At 41.1% G+C, this 22899-nt stretch overlaps 1 protein-coding gene across 1 annotated transcript; it reads right to left on the bottom strand.

Annotated features, from left to right (window-relative positions):
• Nucleotides 1-6806: 6806 nt before the first annotated feature.
• Nucleotides 6807-22070, bottom strand: LOC117268825 (homeobox protein Dlx3b-like). The gene is made up of 3 exons (XM_033645525.2): nucleotides 21083-22070; nucleotides 15120-15304; nucleotides 6807-9861 (listed from the first exon to the last, which is right to left on the bottom strand). Exons 1-3 carry the CDS (start codon nucleotides 21432-21434, stop codon nucleotides 9427-9429), a joined length of 972 nt encoding a protein of 323 aa, XP_033501416.2. The 5' UTR covers nucleotides 21435-22070; the 3' UTR covers nucleotides 6807-9426.
• Nucleotides 22071-22899: the final 829 nt, after the last annotated feature.

Below are 22899 nucleotides of genomic sequence, written 5' to 3'. Positions count from 1 at the left end.
AAAGACTGACTGCAATTGAACATGGATGCAAACAACACAAGATCTTCAATATTTAAAATAGTTTGGCATTTTGGGAAATTTGTTTTTTTACTCTACATATTCTCATAGAACATATAATATCATACAAATTTGTGCCCCACAAATGACGTTACGTCCTTAACGTAAAAGTTAGTGTTGTTAGGTTTAGGAAAAGAAACCTTAAAATAATGTAAAGTTTGCCCAAAGTTCAAGTTTTTTATTTTTTTTCATTTTCATTTTTCGTATGATATCCTACATATTTGAGCCCACAATGACGTCATGTCCTTATCGTACAGTAACTTAATTAATGTAAAGTAACTAAGATTAGGTTTAGGGAAAGAGACACGGTGAGGACATACCTTAAAATGACTCAAAGATTCGAGCATGTGACTCCAAGTGAAAGTTGCAGGCGAAAATAAGTTTTTATCGTGACCTATCCACCACCCCAACCTGCCTTTGTACCAGCGCTCGGGACTGCTTTCTTGTTTAATACCATGAGCGCATTAGTCATGTGATCATAGCCTTTCAAAGCCTTGATGACGTTCCGAAGTCTCATTTAGCCACTTGTGAGCAACCGTCTATCTTGTGATACATAAAAGTGTCAAATTTCACAGTGGGGTATTTACTGCTGTATTATGTCGTAGAACAATACGTGCAAGTCACAAAAAAAAAAGCATTCAGAAAACCCATGAACAAGGCAGCCAGGAGTGGTAAAATTCGAACTCCTTACTGTGTTAGAGGACTCATTCCTGCAGCACTCGGTCGCAGTTTTTAGCAAATGGTTAAAAGGTTTAAAATGTTAAACATCCTAAACCTAACGAAACATTTGGCTAGGTTTAGGAAAACTAAACACTTGACCAAACATCAGCATAACAAGAGCTACCTAAAATGACAAAAAATCTGTAATTTGAGTTTTTAGTTTAGACTGCGCCTCGTCAGCTAACGTGGAGGGGGCGGAGTACTGCAGCCAGCCACCAGGGGGCGGTTGAGATGTTTTGGCTTCACTTTTGGTAAGCTGTCATGTCGTCCATCTTAATTACACAGTTACAGTTATAACCTGATACATCACACATAATATCACATAATGTGACGTAGTTACATACAGTATGTAAAGTTAAAATAACTCAGTGTTGACTTTTGCTTTCACCCAGTACGTATTTTGGTTTGACCCGCCCACCATCCTTACCTCCCTCCTACGTGGACTGTCTCGCTCTTTATCCGACCTATTCCGTGTCGTTGTCAGGAATTTGTGTGTCCACCATGACAGAGGATCTGAATTGACTTTCCATTTTGTGTTGCCAGCACACAATTTCAACACATTACATGCCACACGTAATGCAGTGTTAAGAAGTTGTGGTTAGTTCAGGTGTTACTGTAATGTTGTGCTCACACCAAACTTGATGCGAATATTCACATCGCATGAACACTAGGATATTTTTATTTTCACTTCATACGCATGAATAACTTGCGTCATACATACGTGAAATCGTTTAATCGATTATTGAACTTTTGCCATAACGTCCTCAGCGTAATATGTCCCCAGAGAATCTTGGCGCTGATTGGCTACTGTGAATTAGTCGCTAAAGTTCAGATTTTTGAACTCTCGCAAATAACTGTATGATACAGAATCACACAACTTGCTTTATCCGTGCCACTTATTAAGCATATTTCACATCATTTGTAATGCGTCCATCGCACCACCCAGCGGGAATGCGCGTCTGATTGCGTCTTTACATTGACTTTACGTGTAATTCAGTCGCACAAACTGTTTTATTTGTGCCTGGTGTGAATGCAACATACAACCAGACTAGCTTTAGAGGTGCTGGTTAGGTAGATCATCTTTGGATGATCTGTCCAGGCGATCTGTTTCCAGTCTTTATGCTAAGCTAAAGTCACTAACTGCTCAGTTAGTCACCAAGGTTACTTTGGATGCAGAAGAACATTTATCTCAGCACATTTATTGACATTTATGGTGTATATATTATCAGTTATAATTCAAGCTGGGTGCAGAGGGTTAAATTTAATTTTCTGTGAAATGAGGTCTTTACACATCCTAAGGTTTCCCTGTCACTGAATTGTTGTGGTGTTTTTGTATTTTTTAAGTGCCACATAAAATCCACAAGCTGCTTCAGATTACTTCCCAAAATTTGACGTAATATTGGCACAAGATTTCGCCTACTGGCAACACAGGTGTCGGCTTTAGTATCGGCTTTCAAAAGCACGCATCAGTCCGGGTGCAGTTTGTAGCTCATGGCTGGAGGCAGGGAAAGGAACGTAACGTCAGCTCCAAATCTTTCATGACACTTATAAACTTTCCTTCCGCTGCTGAGTTCAGCTCGCAGCAGCTGATGTCGTCACCTCGTCTCACCCTCTTCAGCCTGCGTGTGAGTGCCAAAGAGCAGCAGTGTAAAACTGTCACCTCAGCCCACCTTTCAGACATTTCCGTCCAACTCTTCACGGTGATATAAAAGATCAGGCATTTATTTTGTCTGTGTGCTTAAACAGAAGGTGATGAAACACTAGACAGGTCGTAACATTCACAGAATTCATGACCAAGAAAAACAAAATCACCTGGTTTGTCTTTGGGATCAAACTGCTATTATTGCATGAATATATGATAAAACCAAAACCTGCTACGAGCCAGAAATCCAACACAATGGCTTTGGTAAAAAACGTTTTTCCTGTAAAGTGCCAGTCACAGGTTGCTACAAGTCCCTGTTTGCCGTCTCCGTCTGTCTCGCTGTGATGTTTGATGCATTCCTCTCTGACACCTGGAAGCTGAGGGCTCAGCACAGGAAGGTAAGAGCCTAAACAAACATGCAAGGTGTCCCAGTGGATCTGCGGTTTAGGGTCCACACCCTGCACACTTATGGGTACAGTTGAACATGATATTATAATGTGGATGTCTGTTGGCCCGTTCTAACTGAAAGTCACATTTTTTCCTTGTTACACCTACTACATTTTCGATGAACTGCATCATTTTACAGGGCTGGGTACAGCGTAAACGCCCACACACACACACACACACACACACAGGGGAAATGACTTTATATGAAGTGATACACTAGGTCTTACTTTTTATTCCAAATTTGAGTTGCCGTGAGAACCTACAGGAAACAAGACTAAGAACCGTGCTGGCAGCAGTTGAGCTACATGGTAACGTCCGCGTGCTAACATGCTGTATTAATGCAATATTTTTACCATGTTCACCATCTTAGTTTAGCGTGTTAGCATTTTGATATTTGGTAATTGGCACTAAACACAAAGCACAGCTGAGGCTGATGGGACAATACGTTCTCATCCAAAGTTGTCACATACCGCCACTTTATTAGTGGCCTTTCACGTCTACATATTACGCACTAGGTATCGTCAGCACCAGGATGTTAACAAAAGCGCATGGTTTAGTTCAGAAAAAAAACATCATGGTTTGGCTCTACATTCATAAGGGACCTGAATACTGGGCTTCCAGGTGAAAGTCCAGGGTTTGTTGGACCCATCCACCTCCTCTCCTGCCTGCCCTGTAGGGACCTTCCTGCCCCTTATTTTACACCCTTACTGGCAGCATTTCTACCGGACAACATCTGTCTGTATATGATACCACTGCAGCAGGTGCCATTGAGCCAACTGGCAGCATATGATAACACCACAAAAGGTTACATCTGGCCACGTTGCAAACTGATGCTGCCTGGTGACATATCATACTACCCCAAAAGGTGACTTTTTGCATCAGGTGTCTGACACCAAAATAACTGACAAGCACTGCACTTGGAGAACGCAGGGTTACTCGTGGTCCCTAAAGTCTCCAAAAGTAGATCAGGAGCCAGAGCCTTCAGCTATCAGGCTCCTCTCCTGTGGAATCATCTTCCTGTTACGGTCCGGGAGGCAGACACCGTCTCCACATTTAAGACTAGACTTAAGACTTTCCTCTTTGATAAAGCTTATAGTTAGGGCTGGCTCAGGCTTGCCCTGTACCAGCCCCTAGTTAGGCTGACTTAGGCCTAGTCTGCCGGAGGACCCCCCTATAATACACCGGGCACCTTCTCTCTCTCTCTCTCTCTCTCTCTCTCTCTCTCTCATGTCCTATTACTGCATCTTGCTAACTCGGCCGTGCTGCATGTCACTAACTCGGCTTCTTCTCCGGAGCCTTTGTGCTCCACTGTCTCTCAGATTAACTCATATCACAGCGGTGCCTGGACAGTGTGACGTGTGTGGTTGTGCTGCTGCCGTGGTCCTGCCAGATGCCTCCTGCTGCTGCTGCCATCATTAGTCATTAGTCATACTTCTACTGTTATTATACACATATGACTATTGTCACACAAGTATACTGTCAGATATTAATACATACTTTCAAAATATTGTACCACAGTAGCCAGAATTATAATTCTATTATTACTTAAATTAATGTTGTTGTAAGCTACTGTCATTACTGTCCTGGAAGAGGGATCCCTCCTCAGTTGCTCTTCCTGAGCTTTCTACCATTTTTTCCCCATTAAAGGGTTTTTTTGGGGAGTTTTTCCTGATCAGCTGTGAGGGTCCTAAGGACAGAGGGATGTCGTATGCTGTAAAGCCCTGTGAGGCAAATTGTGATTTGTGATATTGGGCTTTATAAATAAAACTGATTGATTGAAATTGACGGTTTTAAACGACTTCAGAACAAGAACGGGCTGGATGGGAAAGTCATTAGTTCTTTAGATATTGTGTCATAAACCACAATATTGACAGGGTTCATACGGTCATGAAAAACCTGGAAAGGTCATGGAATTTTAAAATAGCAATTTCCATGCCTGGAAAAGTTTTGAGAAAAATAAGGAAACCCAGAACGCTTTGGAACAGTCATGGAAATTTGCACACAAATACCTGTGTAATAGAGTATATGAAGTGATGTAGTGGTAGTTGGTGAGATGGGTGCACTATGAGGTAGATGGGTAGGTTACCAAGGAGGAAGTGGGTAAAGATTCTTATATGTTCTAATGGCTTTTTGGCTAATAGGTGCGTATACTGTTAACGGCCAGAAAAAGAGGTGGGTATACCCTGTATACCTGCATATAATCTTCACTACACTGAGTATACTGTACAGTGTTAATGTTCAGGCAAATCAGTCACATCATTTGACATTTTGTTGTGGATGGATAACATCAGACTTGGACCTGGGTTGCAGCTTCTAGTTAATCCAGGTGTAAATTCCAAAGACTATAAAATAATGGGCACAGCCACCGCGATGTCAGCCATTGGTTTGTGGACTCCCATTTTGAAGCTAAGAGTCAAGTATGTCCATCGCCATCTTGGATTTTTGGAGCCAGAAGTGACCATATTTAGATAAGAGGGTGGAGATAACCCCAATGCTAGCTTAAACACACACAGGCTACAGTCACTCACATTAAACTGGGTTCTTCTCTTTGATCTCACCCGCGTGTAGTTAATTTTTACGTGTGAATTTACATATTTTTACCGATAAAACAACTTTTTGTGGGTTACCTGTCACACTGCAGATGAAACAAACAATAGATAATATTTTATTTAGCTAGCTTTAAAATAGAGATGTACCGATACCACTTTTTCCTTCCCGATACCGATTCCGATCCCTGAACCTTAGGTATCTGCCGATACCGAGTACCGATCCGATACCAGTGCGTAAAATAAAAATGGATGGGATATGAATTGCTGTATGTCTCAACTCCTAAAACTCTATGTAAAATATTAAGAAATGAATACATAATAGTAGAATGAATACCATAAAACGTTTTGTTTGCCTGTAGCGTGCATATGCGTAATGACATGAGGCATTACGTGGTATTGGATTGGTCATAGGCTGTACTCGGCGATACCCGATACCACATTTTAGGCAGTATCGGAGGCATTTCCAATACTGGTATCAGTATCGGTACAACTCTACTTTAAAAGCTAGTAGGTGGACTTTGTTACCTTCGTATGGAGCCAGGCTAGCTGTTTCCCCATTTACAATCGTATGCTAAGCTACCGGGCTACCAGCTGTAGCTTCATGTTTTCCATAGTATCAGTCTTCTTGTCTCACTCTCGGCAATAAAACCCAGTATGAGTATTTCCCAAAATAACAGTTTTTTTGGATGACTAAATACGTCTCATGCAGGTTCACAAAGAGAAATATTCTGCCAGTGTTCTCAGGTCGTTGTTTTTGGGTCTGTAACTTTGTTTGTAAGCGTCCTTGTCTGTTTCTCTTCCTCATCACGCCCTCTTTTTGTTGGCTAACCAGTGGGTTTGGTTGGTTGAGAGCCTGGAGAGCAGCTTGTTTGTCTCACACACACACACACACACACACACACACACACACACACATATACATACATGCACACGCTCATGCACACAAACACACAACTCTCCTCCCCTCTCCAACTGTGTGCCACATGAAAGCCGCGTACACCCGTCTCTCTCTGTGTCAGCGGTGTGTTATTAGTATCCAGAGACTCCAGAGTGTCTGCTGCACTGTCACCTCCCACAACCTCCTTTACACGCACTCTCAGTCTGTGTGTGTGTGTGTGTGTGTGTGTGTGTGATATATAGATGGGTGCAACCTGTATCTGTTGTCTGACTCACTCTGACAGACACACCAGCGAAGCACCGTCAGCACACTTTCAACGCCTTTGTGTGTGAGTGTGTGTGCTGCATTCACACGTTAACATGCTGAAAAAAAAAAAACACAAATTCAAATCTAAACATTTTATTTTTACTCATTTCATGAAAAAGGCACAAACTGTTGTGCCACTTTTGTTCTACAGTTGACACTATAAATAAAAACCTGAGTACAGCTCGTGTGAATAGAATATTTACAACTTTATTTTTCAAACATTTTAGCACCAACTCACTATCATTTTTACTCTTGATAGTTTTTAACAGGAGTTCAAACAGTTTTTACCCATGGGGATCATTTTACTGATCATGAAGAAGATGAGTACAACTCAGCCCGTGAGAACAGGCGTAAAATGTCTTCTGTGGCCCTGATGATGTCATAGCAATGTCACCAGGGTTATCTTGGTTTAGGGTTGAAGATTTTAAAATGAAAACAGAAAGTCTGCATTGAAAAGAAAACAAGGAGTCTGAGAAATGTGAGCTTTTATCAAGCAAGGAGGGTCTAATAAAAGACGCAGCATTATGATGTATTATTCTGGCTGTTCCCAAAAAAAATTTGTATGTTTTTCTATGAAAAGCAATGCACCCAATTTGTACATATCGTGTTATCAATGTAAGGACGCAGGTTGGACTGAGGAATACTCGAAAACATTTCAGCCTTTGCTGAACATTGATGAAGTGTCTGAACACCTTAGGACATTGGAAACAGTAAGTACGCCACATTCATGCTCAGTAAACTCAAGTACTGTTGCAAAGGCGTGTAGTCCCGGCCCCGAGGGCATGCGCCAGGCTTTGAAGCCAGTTTTCATAGTAGCCAAACAGTGGAACTTCCTGAGTTCGTAGCTTTATGTCTTTGATTTTCCCACGGACTTACATTGGGAAAAGAGGCATGTTTAAATCTGTGGATACACTTTTTAGCGTCACAACCCCCCATGAAATGACTCGTTTCACCATCAGGATTTGATCCTCTGGGTCGGATGGGTCCACGTCATTGGTCCGACAGCCCATTAGCCTGACTGTCCGCAGTGCTGAACGGCTCCCGGGGGGCGTATTTCTACCTTGATGGTGCGCTGCGACTGGCTCTGGGTCAGCTGGGAAAGGCTTGAGGTGGAGCAGGCTCATAGCTTATGTGTTTTTCACTTTCTTTTTCATTTTAACCCACACCATGATCTTTTCCTGACCCTAACCAAGTGGTTTTTGTGCCTAAACCTAACCAGACCTTAACCACAGGGCATCATGATGATTTCGGAACGGACTTCGGAACAATGGGTTTAATATGATCGGAACAATGGGCTGTTGGACCAATGGGCTATCGGATCAATGGACAGTTCCCGGGTCGGATAACATTTGGAAAGTCTGGAAGAGCCACCAGATTCAAGTTAGCGGAGCACTAAACCAGAAGTTAGACATTTGGTCATGCTCAGCCGTGCTAGGCTGTCATAAGTCCCCAGTGAACATGCTCTGTAGGCCACACAGTGGGGAAGTAGTGCCAAAAATCCCTGGATCATCCAGGTTATTGTATACGCTGCAGTTAAACCATTTTGGCTTCATGCACCACTGAGCAACTTTCATAGGAATAAACGGGCCCTATCCTGTTCCAGATAGAACCCTGATGAAAGTTAAAGAAATCCAAATCAATGCAGCAGAACCAGAGAGATCATCTTTTTTTATTCCATGCACTGGTCTTTCTTTAAAAAAAAACAAAAAACACCTGGTGCCTACATTACCCACAATGCAACTTGACTTAGCTTAGCGATATCAATCAATCAATCAATCAATCAATTTTATTTATAAAGCCCAATATCACAAATCACAATTTGCCTCACAGGGCTTTACAGCATACGACATCCCTCTGTCCTTATGACCCTCGCATATATAGGTGTGTTAAGCTTGTGGCGGCTAATGTAGCCTCAAGCAGGGATGAAGAGCAGGCTACAGATGTAGCTACTAAACTCACGTCTTTCTACCTCCTCACCACCAGATTTTAATTTACAAACATATAGTCTTTAGACCCAACTGCCTCGAGTGACATCACTAGAGGCAAATCCTCATAAGAAAAGTTTTACTTTAATCTGCTGCAGGAGGGTTTTATAAGAAACAAAAATAGTTTAAATTGAGTTCGTAAATTAAAACACCCTCTCACAGATCATTTCAGTGTCTCTACAGTTTGTCTTCTGTGTTTGCCTGATATTGTTTTATTTTAAAAAGTTATCAGCCTTTTAACACGGTGTCCAATCGCAGCTACAACAAACAGTCCAGTTTCCTATTTAAAAAAAAAAAGTTTGCTGTGCTGGTGTGTGGTGGACTGTAGTTTGCTGGAAAGTTTCAGTAGTATTCAGTTTACAAGGGAAAGTGTTGTCAGAGGCCGATTCCAGAAGAAAAAAAAAACTAAGGGACTGAATCAATGCAAAACTGAAACAAATGGCATAAATATGGTAATTTTAAAAATATTAAATATACAAAATATTATGTGTTGTCACTGATTTCAAATAAAAAATCTGTACCAGTCTCAGCACTGAAAAAAAGCCACATCAATCACCCTAATCTCTGTTTTAACCTCTGAGTTATGAGATCATAAACTTCAGAGCGGAGGAGAGTGGGGCAGCTGAGGCCAGCACTTGTTTTCAATTCACGTTTACTATCGAAAAGCCTGTTTAACAACATGTGTGTCTGGTTTTACAGTCATGACTCGTGTCTGATGATCACTGTCAGGTGTTCCCAGGTCACAGCAGCGCTCCGAGTCATCCAAAAAAAGAAATCCCCCCTGTGTTAAAGCGCAGGGCTCCAGTCAAACTGAGTCCAGCGTCAGTAGACGGCTCCCAGACTCTGTGTGGCTGACGGTGCGGCTGATGGTGTGTGGTGCGTTGGGCCGGGCTGTTGCAGACCTAAATGTGCACCCTGCTGTTGGTACCAGTCCTGGTGTGTGTACTCTCCCATGCAGGCGGGCGAGGAATCCACAGGTGGCTGATAGGGACCCTGCCCCCTGCTGGTGGGATCCATCACTGCATTACTCTTCATGCTGCTGCTGCTGCTGTTGTTGTTGTTGTTGTTGTTGTTGTTGTTGTTGTTGTGAATGTTGCTGCTATTGTTGTCCCACACAGCAGGGGATGGAGGAGAGTTGCAGGCCATGGAGTCGCTGGCGTCTGGACTGTGTTCAAGAGGAATCTCCCCGAGTGGAAACTCTCCATTCTTGTAGAGCTTCTTAAACTTGGAGCGACGGTTCTGGAACCAGATTTTGACCTGGAAGAAAGAGCATCAAACGTTGAGGTAACCGAAAGAGGTTAAAGAACCTAAAAATCTAAAGCAATATTAATTTCATTTACAATATTCACTCTTGTGCTAGCTCCGCTTTGGTCTCCTCCAACTTCCTGAAGGCTGAGTTATAGTTGGCTCTCCCAACGCATTCTTATACCAAGTCATAACATGTTGTCGCTTTGTCAGAGGACTCTCACTCCTACATATTAGGTGCTGCTGACATTCCGGGTTCAGTAACCAACGCCAGGAAGTCAACAAAAGCACATCGCTAGGTTTAGGCAACAAAAGCATGATGTTAAGTTTAGGGAAAAACATGTTTTGGCTCTACAGAAAGCAATCACTGGCCTCCAAGGTGAAAGTCCTAGGTTTGTTTGACCTATCCACCACCACTCCCATCTGCCCTATAGAGACTTTCCTGCTCCTTAGATTAAGTCATTAACGGCAGTGTTACAACCTGACAACATCCAGGTGCCATCTGACTGACCAGCAGTGAATCACTAACACAGCGACGCAACTGATCACCTTTGAGCTGCTCTAACATGTGAAATCAACCTATAAAGGCCCTTAACCCTTTGAAACTTGGACCGACATCACTTTTCTTTTGCTTTCACAAGGATTTAAACCTTTGAACCTTTTGAGCAAATTGGTTTCATTTTTTTCTAAAACATGGAAAAAAGCATGTAAGCAAGTCGTCAAGAAATGTCCGGAAAATTGCATAAAAAATAGAAGATTTAGAAAATAATAATCATATAAAAAATAATAATAATTGAAAGTAAGCTAGGGAACTATATTTAGAATCATCATAACTATTTAATAAAAGTTATGTTGCAGATTATTATTATTTTTAGGCACTTTTTCCCCCATGTCTTTTCCTTGGTAGGTTTGTACTTTTACTTTTTTGCCAATTTTCAGGTATTTTTCTTTTTTATTTACCTTGTCTTCAAATCTGGTATTTTTCTTGTACTTTTTACTAATTTAATCTCAAGTTGCACATGGTTAGGCGACGAAAGCTGTGGCAGATGCCATCCAACCAACCAGCGGCATATCATAACACTGCAAAAGGTTCCGTCCTGCCGTGTTACCAACTGACGCCGCCCTGCCACATATCATACCACTGCGGAAGGTGACTTTTGGCATCAGGTGTCTGATGTTTGAATTTCACAACCTGTGTGATTGGGACTGTACATGACCTGCTGAGCACAAAACAGCAGGCAGGCAAAGTCTGAAACTATGTGGTGAACACAGTAAAGGTTTAGCAGCTAGACAGATGGATATTTTCCTCAGGAGCTGGTGGAGACCAAACAGAGAGCTAAAACTAAAACTATTTTACTACTAAACTATTAAAACTATTTTTGTCTGCTTTTCAGGTGGTTGATGTGAAGGCATGTGCTCACCTGTGTGTGTGTGTGTGTGTGTGTGTGTGTGTGTGTATGTGTTTGTATGTGTGTGCATATTGAGGTGGACCTCCGCCGTGCACGATACAGAGAGCAGATGAGAATTGTAAATGCATGACCACGTAGAGACAGAAATGACATGCCGTCGGGTAAATAAGATAAATAACATAAGGCTCTTAAGTTTGTTTAATAAAAGGACAAGGTATAGACGTGTTCTATAGGAAAGGTAACCTTAAAGGACTTCTGTTGTGATCTGGAGCTAAACAGAAAATAAAATTAAATAAAATTAACTTGACCTTCAAGGGGGGGCGGGGGTGCCAGTGGGGGGGTTGGGGCGCCCCCCTAATATAATGGTAGGGGAAACTCCGTATATAATGTCCATATAACACAAGACACTATCTAAGAACTGTAATTGGCCAGCAGAGGTGATGTCATAGATTATTTGAGGCTCCTTTAAATGTTATATAATGACACAGTAAGAGCTACCACAGTGCTGTTATTTGCATATTAAATTCATTCGAGCATCAAACCAAATGACACGACTGTTTCAGCTTGAATGGGACGGCTTTTATCTTTGTTTTCTTAACGCTTGTAGCTGAAGGAAATTACTGAGCAATGATTTACGGCAGATAAAACAACCTGCGCTGCAAGAATTGTCTTTTATCACTGAAGCAGAGATAATTCTTGCGGTAGTAAATCATTAGGACGGGAGGAGTATGACTGTGTATACCAGACTAACACCACAGTAACAACTCACAGGGCAACGTCAAACATCCTGATAAATGTCTTTATATAGGACTGTATTTTATGGCACTGTATTCTGTTGTATTTTATTCTTAATCTGTTACACGTTAGCTTAGCAGCCTCGTATGGTATTGTTTACCATTGTATTTACTGCATACACTAAAAGAATGTTGTCTCTGGCTGGTAATATTACGTCCGATCACTCCCACGTTATTTTTTAGCATATCAGCTTTGCACATAAGATTCAGAGTCCCACAGGCTCGACTGAACAGGTTGAGGAACTCATTCGTTCCTCAAAAAAAAAAAAAAAATCAGAATATGGCTTCTAAGTTGTCTACTTGAGTAATATGTTGCACTGCATCCACTTTTCGTAATGTCTGCTGTGATTTGTAGTGTGTGTTGTGTTACTGTGCTGTTTGGTTAAATGTTGTTTTGTATTTATGTCGATGTATATAAAATAGTTCTTGAACGCGAGACAAATTTCAGATTTTTTTTCTGAGACTAAAGCCAAATCAAATCAAATCAAATCAAATCAAGAATTTGAGTATATTTTTATTATGCTGCTGTCAAAATAGATCTTGCAAATTATATTTTAGTATAACCTGTAGCTTCTAATATTAATTTTGACAGCAACTTTAGATTTAGTCTTAGACTTGAGATGAAAATGTGTATTAGTTTTAGTCACATTTTAGTCATTTTGATCCTTCATAGTTTTAGTCAAGAGAAATTCAAAACATTTCAGTCGACAAAATTCTAAATGTTTGAGTCAGTCTCATTTTCATTATGGAAACGAGGTCGTTGACTAAATATTTTCGTCATGGTTTTCGTCACTGAAACATTGTGCCCTATTTTGGACCTTTTCACCTCCTCTTCAGCTTCCTCATACTCAATTATCAACCCAATCACCAGAAACAATGTTGGTGTTTTCTGCAAACCAGTACTATGTTACATTTGCACGTGATAAGTTAACGTGGTCATGTTTAGGCACAAAAACAACTTGATTACGGGTTGGAAAAGTTTGTCATGTTTTGGCTTGAAATACCTGGTTTTGGATGGCACAATCTCCGCTGGAAAAACAGCAACAGGTGGCTACAAAACACCCACTTTTGGTGCCTAAGCCTCACTGTCTGCATGTTTCCACCATTTTAGTTCATTTTTAGTAACTTGTCTTACTCCTCTGTTACTCTGTTGGGCACTGTTTTACTTTATATCTTGTATATTTTGATTTTTTTTGACTGATATTTAAAACTCTGTTGTTTCACAAACTTCGCCCAGTGTGTGACCCTGACCCAGGGAACCCACTGGTTGTTCTGGTTGTTACTGGTTTCTGAACATTAATTGTTGTTACTGTATTTTGTGTTATTGTAATTGAAGCATTCTCTGGCACAATAATTTCCTTTGGGATAAATAAAGTTCTATTGAATTGAATTGAATTAAATTAAAAAGCTGCAGGAAACACAGCAATGACTCAAAAGACAACAACCTGTTTTGTTGTTTGTTGGTCTTAAACAGCGCCCTTAAATGTTCAACTGTTTACAGACACACTTCATCTAAAATTTCTGCTTTCATTTTCATTGCATCGTTTTTTTCTTTTTAACCCTCAGCTGAGGAACTCTGGCATTTTGGCAGCTGTCAGTCCTTTCATATCAGCTGACACTTTTTCAGTGCACTTAAAACTATCCCTGCCACTCTAATGGCAATGTAAACTCCAGTTGCTTTCATTGTTATTAAGTTCAGCTGACATTACAAACTACTTTTATCTTTTAACTCTTTAAATGCCAGCGCAGTTGCTTTCATCTTTCACACTTCAAATGACTTACAACCTGAAAACTACCTACAGGCCTGTAATTTGAAATTAAAACATCAGCTGCTCTCAACTCTGACACAAGATATTTCAAAACCAAAATCAAATGACAAACTCTTTCAGTTCTGCTTTCACTGACACTTTTTTAAGAGCTTCAGTTGAAACTACAACTCCCATTCAACGTCTCACATGCCGAAAATTAAGATTTTCAGGTATTTTAACATGTTTACTGGTGTGATTTTCAGTAAAAGAGAGCAGACTGTTTCAGCTGCGACCAGCAGCTCTGGAGCTCACTCTGTGAGTTGATCAACAGAGATTTCCTCATTCTTTGGCGGTCACAGTTTTTGCCCTAGGACACTGATATTTGGCATGGAGATTGAGTATCAATGTGAAGGTGTGTGTTTGTGTTTATTGCTAGTTGGCAAAAGGGGGCCAGTGGGTGTGGCTTATTGCAAAAAGGCGCCTAACTTCCAAATTGATTGAAAGACTTGCCTCACAGCAAAAGGGTTCCTGGTTTGAACCCAGGATGGGAGGTTCATACCCAAGGGTGGTGGCATTTACATGTTCTCCCTGTGTCAGTGTGGGTTTCCTCCAGGTGCTCCAGCTTCCTCCCACAGTCCAAAGACATGCAGGTTAATTGGTGACTCTAAATTGTCCATAGGTGTGAATGTGAGTGTCAATGGTTGTCTGTCTCTATGTGTCAGCCCTGTGATAGTCTGGTGACCTGTCCAGGGTGAACCCTGCCTCTCACCCAGTGTCAGCTGGGATGGGCAACATCATCCACCTGCAGAGCCGGAGAGCCACCGTCTAAGATGTACGCATATGCTAGCTTAAGAGGGCAGGGTATCTGTCAGTCATTTTTTAATGAGGCCAATCAGAGGCCCACAATCCCCTGTCAGTCAAATGCTATCAGTTTTTAATTCAATAATATGTCAACTAACGTTATGTTTTTTAACAAAGATCGTAAATGCATCTTTAGCAATCTCCGTGCATACAACATAAAACAGTGGCTCTGAAACTTGTGCATGCGCACATCTAAAAAGGCGTCTCTCCAGCTCTGCAAGGGGATGTTTCTCGAGATCCAGCGCCCCCTGCGACCCCTTGTCCAAGATTTTGTAGAAGGACTGGTCAAATGACAGCTGATTAACTGTTCACACCAGCTGGCAAATGGGCACCAGGTGGATGTATGCAGGTATGTGATCCCAGCTATTTCAGATTTGTTTCATAAACTGTAGCCCTCTCTGATTGTTCCTGAACTAAACTGAGCCGCTCTGGTTGGTGTTTGTTCCCTGCAGCCTCACCTGTGTCTGTGTGAGTCCCAGCTGCGCGGCCAACTCGGCCCGCTCCGGCAGCGCCAGGTACTGCGCTGACTGGAACCTCCTCTGCAGGACTGCCAGCTGGTAGCTGGAGTAAATGGTCCGGGGCTTGCGCACCTTCTTGGGCTTCCCGTTGACCATCCGAACCTCCACGTCTGGCTCCTCTTTCACTGTGGGAGGAGACAGTAAGAAGTTATAAATGCTTTCTGAGACACTCCTGTTAATGGCACTCTCACCTTCTTCTTCTCTGATCCTATAAAACGTAACAGTCTGTGTGAGACTTTTAAACACAAATCTTCCAGTTAAATGAACTGAACTTGCATTAGGTCTCCACAGGGCAGTCTGTGCAGAGGAAAACAAAAATAGCCACGGCCGCTACAACCCCGAAATTTCAAAGAAATTCCGCCAGCACTCTGAACTTATAATTTTGGTCTGAGTGTCTCCCACAGCCGGGGAGGGAGACAGAGATTTATAGGTGCTTTTCATGTAGCCTGGAGGGCTGCTTGTATACAGCTCTCCTCGTTCAGGCTGTTATTCTTGTATCAGATTTCTTTTTTGTCTTCTTTCAGTCAGACAGACAAACTCACTCAGATACATTTGTTTACATTTGATCAACACGTATGTTTTCATCACATTAACCCTTTGAAACCTGACAGCAAATAGACCTTGTTTCTTTCAGAAATGTGGTAAGAAGGCAATAGGCTGCACATGAAATTACCCAAAAACTTAGCTCAACGAGAAAATTAAGAGCAAGAAAATGAGTTAAAATACAAACAAACAAGGAAATGACCTGGACAAAGAGCTTAAAAAGTGTAATAAATCTGTAGCACAACTTTAGATATATAATAATGATAATTATTAATATGATTCTTGCCTAGCTTTTTTTTAAAAAAAATCTAAATATGTCCATTTTTTAGGAGATTGCACCAATTAGCTCAGGGTTTAAAGTTTTGAATACTTGCGAAAGGCATCTGAAAGCAGCACAAGAAAAGTGATGTTGCTCCAGGTTTCAAAGGGTTAAGATGGAAACAATGTTTAAAAATAAATACGGCAACCTGCTGCTCTTCAGCCCCTCCTCAGCAGCTCCCTGTGGCATTGAAGAAAAACTAAATAGAAATAAGTGACGGTTTCTTTTTAACATTTTATTTTTTATTTGTCAGTGTTGTAGACCTGAAGTGATTCTTAAATTCTGAAAATGTGACGCCCAGTGATTGCAAAAATGTTTTAACATTTTGTCGACTAAAATGTGCGTCATACAGCGGAAAAAGTCATTTTAAAAACATTAGAATTTCCATGGCCGCTTATGCTTTGTTTTTTAATGTTCTTTAAATTGATAAGACCCCTAAATATTATTGTTCATGATCTGAGCGCCACGAGCAGAGCGACACTTTGCACAGAAAGACAGTTTGCTGAGAGTGAGGTAAGAAAAAAATGGACATTAGCACAAAAGGGATGCTGGTACCATTTAACATACTAACAGTATGATACAACACATTATGTGTTTGCTTGAAGCCTGTGGCCCACCACTAAGTTTCAGTTTTGGGCCTCCAAGAGAAAAAGTCCACAGCCCGGCGCCTTTTCATAAACTTTTTCTGAGTCTCAACAACGGTGACTCAGTTTTTCACTCTTGTCGTGCAAACAGTATATTCAAGTTCAGTGCTTTTGATGAAATATCAGTATTTTAAGCTCAGATCTGTTTTTTCAATCTTCATTTGAGTAGAGGAAAACTCAGCTAGCTGCTGGGCTAATTTATGGAATGTAAAATGTCATACGATTATGCTAACAACATTAGCATGTTGTATTTGTGGGGAAAACGTGTCGAGTATAAAGCAATGGTTTTGTCTGTGAAACTTTTAAATTATAATGGACCCAAATTTTGTACGTTTGTTTAATACTGACACTGTTAAGACATGTTTTAGGTGTGTTTTATTGAATCAAACTTCAAAAGAAACTCAACACAGTGGCAAAGAAACGGCGGTCGGGGTTTTGAAGGTGTGTTTTCTTTATTTTCTTTAAAGCCCCATCCCAGTGCTTATAAAATTATTTGACATGCCTCCCCATTTTTGCACCACCCCCTCCCCCCTCATAAGTAACGAACAGTCCCTAATGTATTCAGTATTTTTATGTCTGAATTTTAGCAACCTGACGGCCAGTTTACACTCTGCATTTGTTTTAAAGGCTCAGTCCACAGTTTTTTACTCAATATATTTAAATTGGACCAAAATAAAAAGAAAGAATCCAGTTAAATCGCTACAGCAATTACTTCAATAAATAAAATATGAAAAGTTTAAAATATATTTGTGTGGGTTCATTTGATAGGCTTTGACTCATGACCTCAGTATTTTTTAAAGTTCTGGCTGCGCCCCTGTGCCATTTGTTATCCCTGTAGGTTTTTCATTTACTTATTTAATTAATTTACCGCATTATTTAACTAACTATGTTGTTTGAAACATGTATTTATTATGTCTATTACATGTCTTTGTATGATCAGTTAGGCATCAGGCCATTCATTTCACTTGTCACCTGTTTATGTATTTGTTTGTGATGTGTTTGTTTGGGCGTAGCCTCGGGCCTCGCACGATAAGGAGCCGTCCTCACTGGATGATTCAAAGGCCAAGGCTGACTGACATGTCGTGACACCTGATGTGTGTGGCTGTGGGCCAAAGTCCCCTGGGGCCATTTCCAGGAGTCAACTCCCAAGTGGAATGTCAAAAACACAACACCAGTCTGTTGAGTTCACACAGAAACATCTTCCAGGCTCCAAGAAGAGCCAGAAGAAAAAGCTTTTGAAGACACAGTGTGGCTGAGGGGGGACACAGAGCCGAACTCGTGTTTGTTGCTCCAAGTGTTGTCTGTGATTTCACGGCAGGATCTGAGTTATTCTACCATCACTTTATTTATATTAGTGTAGTACACATATACCAGCTGAGTGTTCTTTAATTACTTCTTCATTCCTAATGTAGGTGAAGCTGAAAAGTCACTGTGCCTTCAATCCAGTGACTTTTAGACTGATCTCTGTTGACCTATAAAAATAAAAGCTGACAGATAGCTAGATGAGGCGAGCTTCTGTTTACAGTGAACAACAACCAGGAAAACAAAAGATAAACCTCCGTTAAACTTGCTTTTCCTGACTCTCGTGATTATACTGCTTCTGTTTTTTTTTATCATATAATTTGGTAGAATTTAAATGTTTAAAAAGCAGAGTGTAAACTGGCTGTCGGATTGCTAAAATTAAGAGAAAAATACTGAATACATTATGGACTGTTTGTTATTTATGAGGGGGGAGGGGTGGTGTAAAAAGAGGGAAGCGTGTCAAATATTTTAAGCATTGGGGAGGGATTAATGTTTTTATTTTGGCTTAGTACAGGGGCAAACAAGTTTAAATTGTTGTATTTTGTATTTATTTGACTGCAGATTTTTAAAGGAAACATGATTCCAACCTCCACCGCTGTTTCTTTGCCGCTGTGTTGAGTTTCTGTGAAGTGCAGTAAAGTCTGATTTAATAAAACACACCTAAAACATGTTTTGACAGTGTCAGTATTAAACAAACGTACAAAATTTGGGTCCATTGTAACTCAAAAGATTCACAAACAAAACAGCTGCTTTATACTCGACACACTTTCCCCACAAATACAACATGCTAATGTTGTTAGCATAATCCTATGACATTTTACATTGAATAAATTAGCCTAGCAGCTACCTGAGTTTTCCTCTACTCCCATGAGGACAGAAACATTTAAGAAAGGGAACGTTACAAAATGGTTGTATTTTATATTTATTTTACTGCAGATTTTTAAAGAAAACATGATTATAGATTTTGGCGATTTTCCAGATTTTAGCCATTTTAAAATTTTGGTGCAAAATTTGAGTTTGAAGGGCATGTTTTCTTTAAAAATCGCCAAACACACCATTTATTACAGCCAGAAGCTGTAAAAACAGAAATTATAACAGTCCATGGACACATCAGAGAGATACATTTCCAAATATATGGATAATAACATTATAATACAATAACATCCATTTTTATTTTACGCGCTGGTATCGGATCAGTACTCGGTATCGGCAGATACCTAAGGTTTAGGGATCGGAAACGGTATCAGGAAAGAAAAAGTGGTATCAGTACATCTCTACTTCTCACCCACAGATGCCTCCTCCTCTACTTTTCAATAAAACTGTGACTCACAGTTTTTTTCTTTTGGGCGAAGTTGGTGAACTAAAACACAATTTACATTTCCTAAAAATTCACCTGCATTCTTGCATCCTGGCAGAAGCTGCTCCGCTCAACTTGAACGACTGACTGAGTTAGTTTGTGAGTTCTTCTAACAGCCAATATAAAGATTCAACTTGTGGCTTATTTTCAGGAGGAAGAGAGAAAACTTCGCCTGGCAGTACGAACTGCATCTAACACCCAATATTTACTTTTTGAGGAGGCCAGAATCCCTGTTTGTCATAAAGCTTTACAGCAGTGATACTCAACTTGTGGCCCACGGGCAAAATCTGGACCCTGCCAACCATTTTCTAATTTACAATGAAAATAAATGTATTTAAATGCACTTTAAGTGTAAACAAGGTGCCAAATGCATTTAAAAAACACCAAATATAGTAAATTAAATAATATCTTCTCTTTTCTATCTAGCTTCTTGTATGAGAGGTGAAACATCTTCAAGAAACTCGAGCAAGTCCAGTTGCCCACGATGTAGCGCTTAAGATCACTACAAAAAAAGTAGAAGATCCCACGGACCCCCCCCCCCCCCCCCCCCCCCACAGCTGAGCTGAGCCCTGAACTCCTCAAATCCTAGAAACGCCCCTGTGTGAACACCAGACCTGCCCGGAGCTGCTCGTCTGGATTTGTCTCTTGGCAAAGATGAGTAAGGACACCTCATGCTGAAAGATTGAAAACAAATTCAACAAAACATAAAAAGACGAATTTGCCTTAATTTCAAATTTTATTTGATTTATTTGACAAATATTAGTTAAGTGTGTTTATTATCTGGCCCCTGGCCTCCTGACAGTTTTACAAAAGTGGTCCCCTGGGCAAAGCAAGTTGAGTATCTGTGCTTTACAGTGCGAACTGTGAGTTATTAACCTCCAACACTGGTGTACTAAAGATTTAAAAAGGTAAATGAATACTGTTAGATGTTGCTTATGCATCTACACATCATTCACTTGAATAAAGGGGTGTATTAAAGCTGAAAAAACTATTCTAATAATGTATCTATGACGTAAGCTTTCGAGATTTAACAGTACAATAACGTCTCAGAAAATATGGTGTATGTTATTAAACAAGTATTATTCTTAATGTTAGTTACAAAAACCCTTGAAGGAATTAAATCAAAAGGGTGAAACCATTTTTAGTGTGTGTAAAAAGTCTGACAGGCGGTGGAGGAGGAAAGAGAAGTGCAATCGCAGGTGAGATTCTCCATCCAGTTTTATTTTCAGTATTATAGATGAGCACTAATACGCGGTATGATATCAGATTTAATATCGCGGTATACGGTTTCATGTATATCAACCCTGTGGGACATGTTTTTAGTAATCAGGAGGACACTGACGGTGTGTCCCTTACTCCTGTAGTCACTTGACACCATCAGCACACTGTAATAATGACTCCTCTAATCATCTTCTAATGATGGAGGTTTGGAGGTGTAACAGAGCAGCATGGCACTGCTCCACAGTGTGTCTAAAAGGCGATGTAAAAAGTTCTGGACGCGGTGAAAACGTTTTCTTCGTGCGTAAAGCTCGTGCGCAATTACTTGGTTTTTATGGCCAGACGTGAGCACTCGCCACACATCAGCCTCGCGTGGTCAGTGTGGCTTTTCATGCTGTTGGACAAAGCTTGAGAGATGTTTCACAGAGCTGTGTGTGACAGCAGCTCTTCATTAAAACGATCCAACACAAATATCTGCTCATGACTCAGACACTCCGCTAAAGTTTCAGACTCAGCTTACCCCCGTCCTGCAGCGCTGCCTGCGCCTCCCTGCTGAACGCGCCGTGCTCTCTGTACGCTGAGGGGGGGTACGGGTACTCTGCCTTGCCAACAGGGTAGCCTCCTCCGGGACCCATCCCGTGTAGGTTGTAGTGGTGGTACGCGTACGGGTTCATGTGCTGGGCGGAGTACGGCTGCTGCGCCGGGTAGAAATCCTGGGAGCCGTGGAGCGCGCTCTGGCCGCTGTAGAAGCCCATGTCTGTGGACGAGGACTCCGGCAGGGTCGGGGAATCCTTGGTGGCCGAGATGGAGCCCCCGGCCATGGGGAGGGGTGGCTTCTTCTCCTCGAAGACAGGTGAGGACTGCCCGTTCATGTTCAGAGTTTTGTATTTCTGGTCCCCGCTCCTGACTGTGGAAGCAGCAGTGTGCAGATATCCTCACGGTCTGGAGCTGGCGTTCCCAAACTCCCTTGACGCAGCAGCCGGGCTGTCCACCGTGGCGGCGCCCAACCCAACTAGAGCTCCTAATTACAGGGCGCGCCGAGCTGAGCCAAGCCGGGCAGGACAGAGTGGATGTCTCCTTCTCATTGGCTCGCCTGCTCGCTCCCAGCCTCTGCCTCGAGGCCAAGGCAGCGCTGACTGTCGCCTGTCTGGCTCCCCTCTCCTTCCCACAGAAACCTCCAGTAAGCCTCTCCTCGGGCCTGCACCAGAGCGCATAAACACTTGGCGAGCCTTAAAGTCCTCTAACTAACGTTTAGCTCGTCTTCACAAGCAGCGGGACTGTCAGCAGCAGAGCAGATAAAGATTTAGCAGCAGCTCCTCTGCATAAAGCTGTTGTGATAAGGAGTGTTTACGCCTTAGCTGCCTCCCATTCACATGCAGATCCAGAGCCAGGAGCTGCTGCAGACCCATGTTGGGACTATTTACATTTAATCAAGGCTTATTGTAAAAAGGCTTTTCATTCTTTACATGTGTTGACTTGAGCCCCAGGCTTCTCCCAGCATGCCCCGGGGCAGAGACACAGCTCCATAAACGTATATAACTTTCTGTAGGAACCCGATGGCGAGTTCATCTTCACTGTGAAAAGATTTAATGTGTTTAAAAATAAACTGAGTAAAGTAAAATCTGCCTGAACACACCCTAAAGGTGAAGTTTTCAGTTTCCATTTGAGAATAACTTTATTGTTACTCACTGAAAACACAAATAACTGTCACAAAATCCATCTTGTACACTGAGAAAAATAAAATGTCCCTGTAAGGTTTAGTGTCCTTCTGTGCAGTGACACAATCTCACCACCAGATGTCACTGTTGAGACTTTAAATAAAAGTAGTTTTGGATATTTTTCAGGTAGTTTTGGCAACAAGATGGATCTCAGGTGTAATTGTGTGTTTCCAGTGTGATGAAATAAAATAACTGAAGTCAGTTTAATGAGAAACCTCTCTTAGGTTTATGACTTACTGTTACAGAATAATGACTTATTTGAGATACCAAGTCATAGTTTTGAGATATTAAGTTATTATTTTGAGAAAGTTTCTCATGATTTTAAAGTATCGTCATGCTTTTGAAACTAAGTCATTATTTTATGATATTAATTCATTAATTTTTGAGAAAGTGTTTTATTATTTTTGCTACACAAAGTGTTTTGTTTTTTGTTTCTTACAGATTTTCTCATTTTGAGGTACCAAGTTTCTCATTGTTTTGAGACAATAAGTTATAATTTTGTGATATTAAATCATTTTTTTGAGAAAGTGTCTCATTATTTTTGAGACGCTGAGTAATTATTTTGAGATATTAATTTATTAATTTGAGAATGTTTCTCATAGTTTCAAGATGCCAAGTA

The sequence above is a fragment of the Epinephelus lanceolatus genome, chromosome 18, assembly GCF_041903045.1.
Source record: "Epinephelus lanceolatus isolate andai-2023 chromosome 18, ASM4190304v1, whole genome shotgun sequence".
Classification (NCBI taxonomy): domain Eukaryota; kingdom Metazoa; phylum Chordata; class Actinopteri; order Perciformes; family Serranidae; genus Epinephelus; species Epinephelus lanceolatus.
Note: the sequence above shows the minus strand (reverse complement) of the source record. Positions and strands in the feature narration are given on the sequence as shown.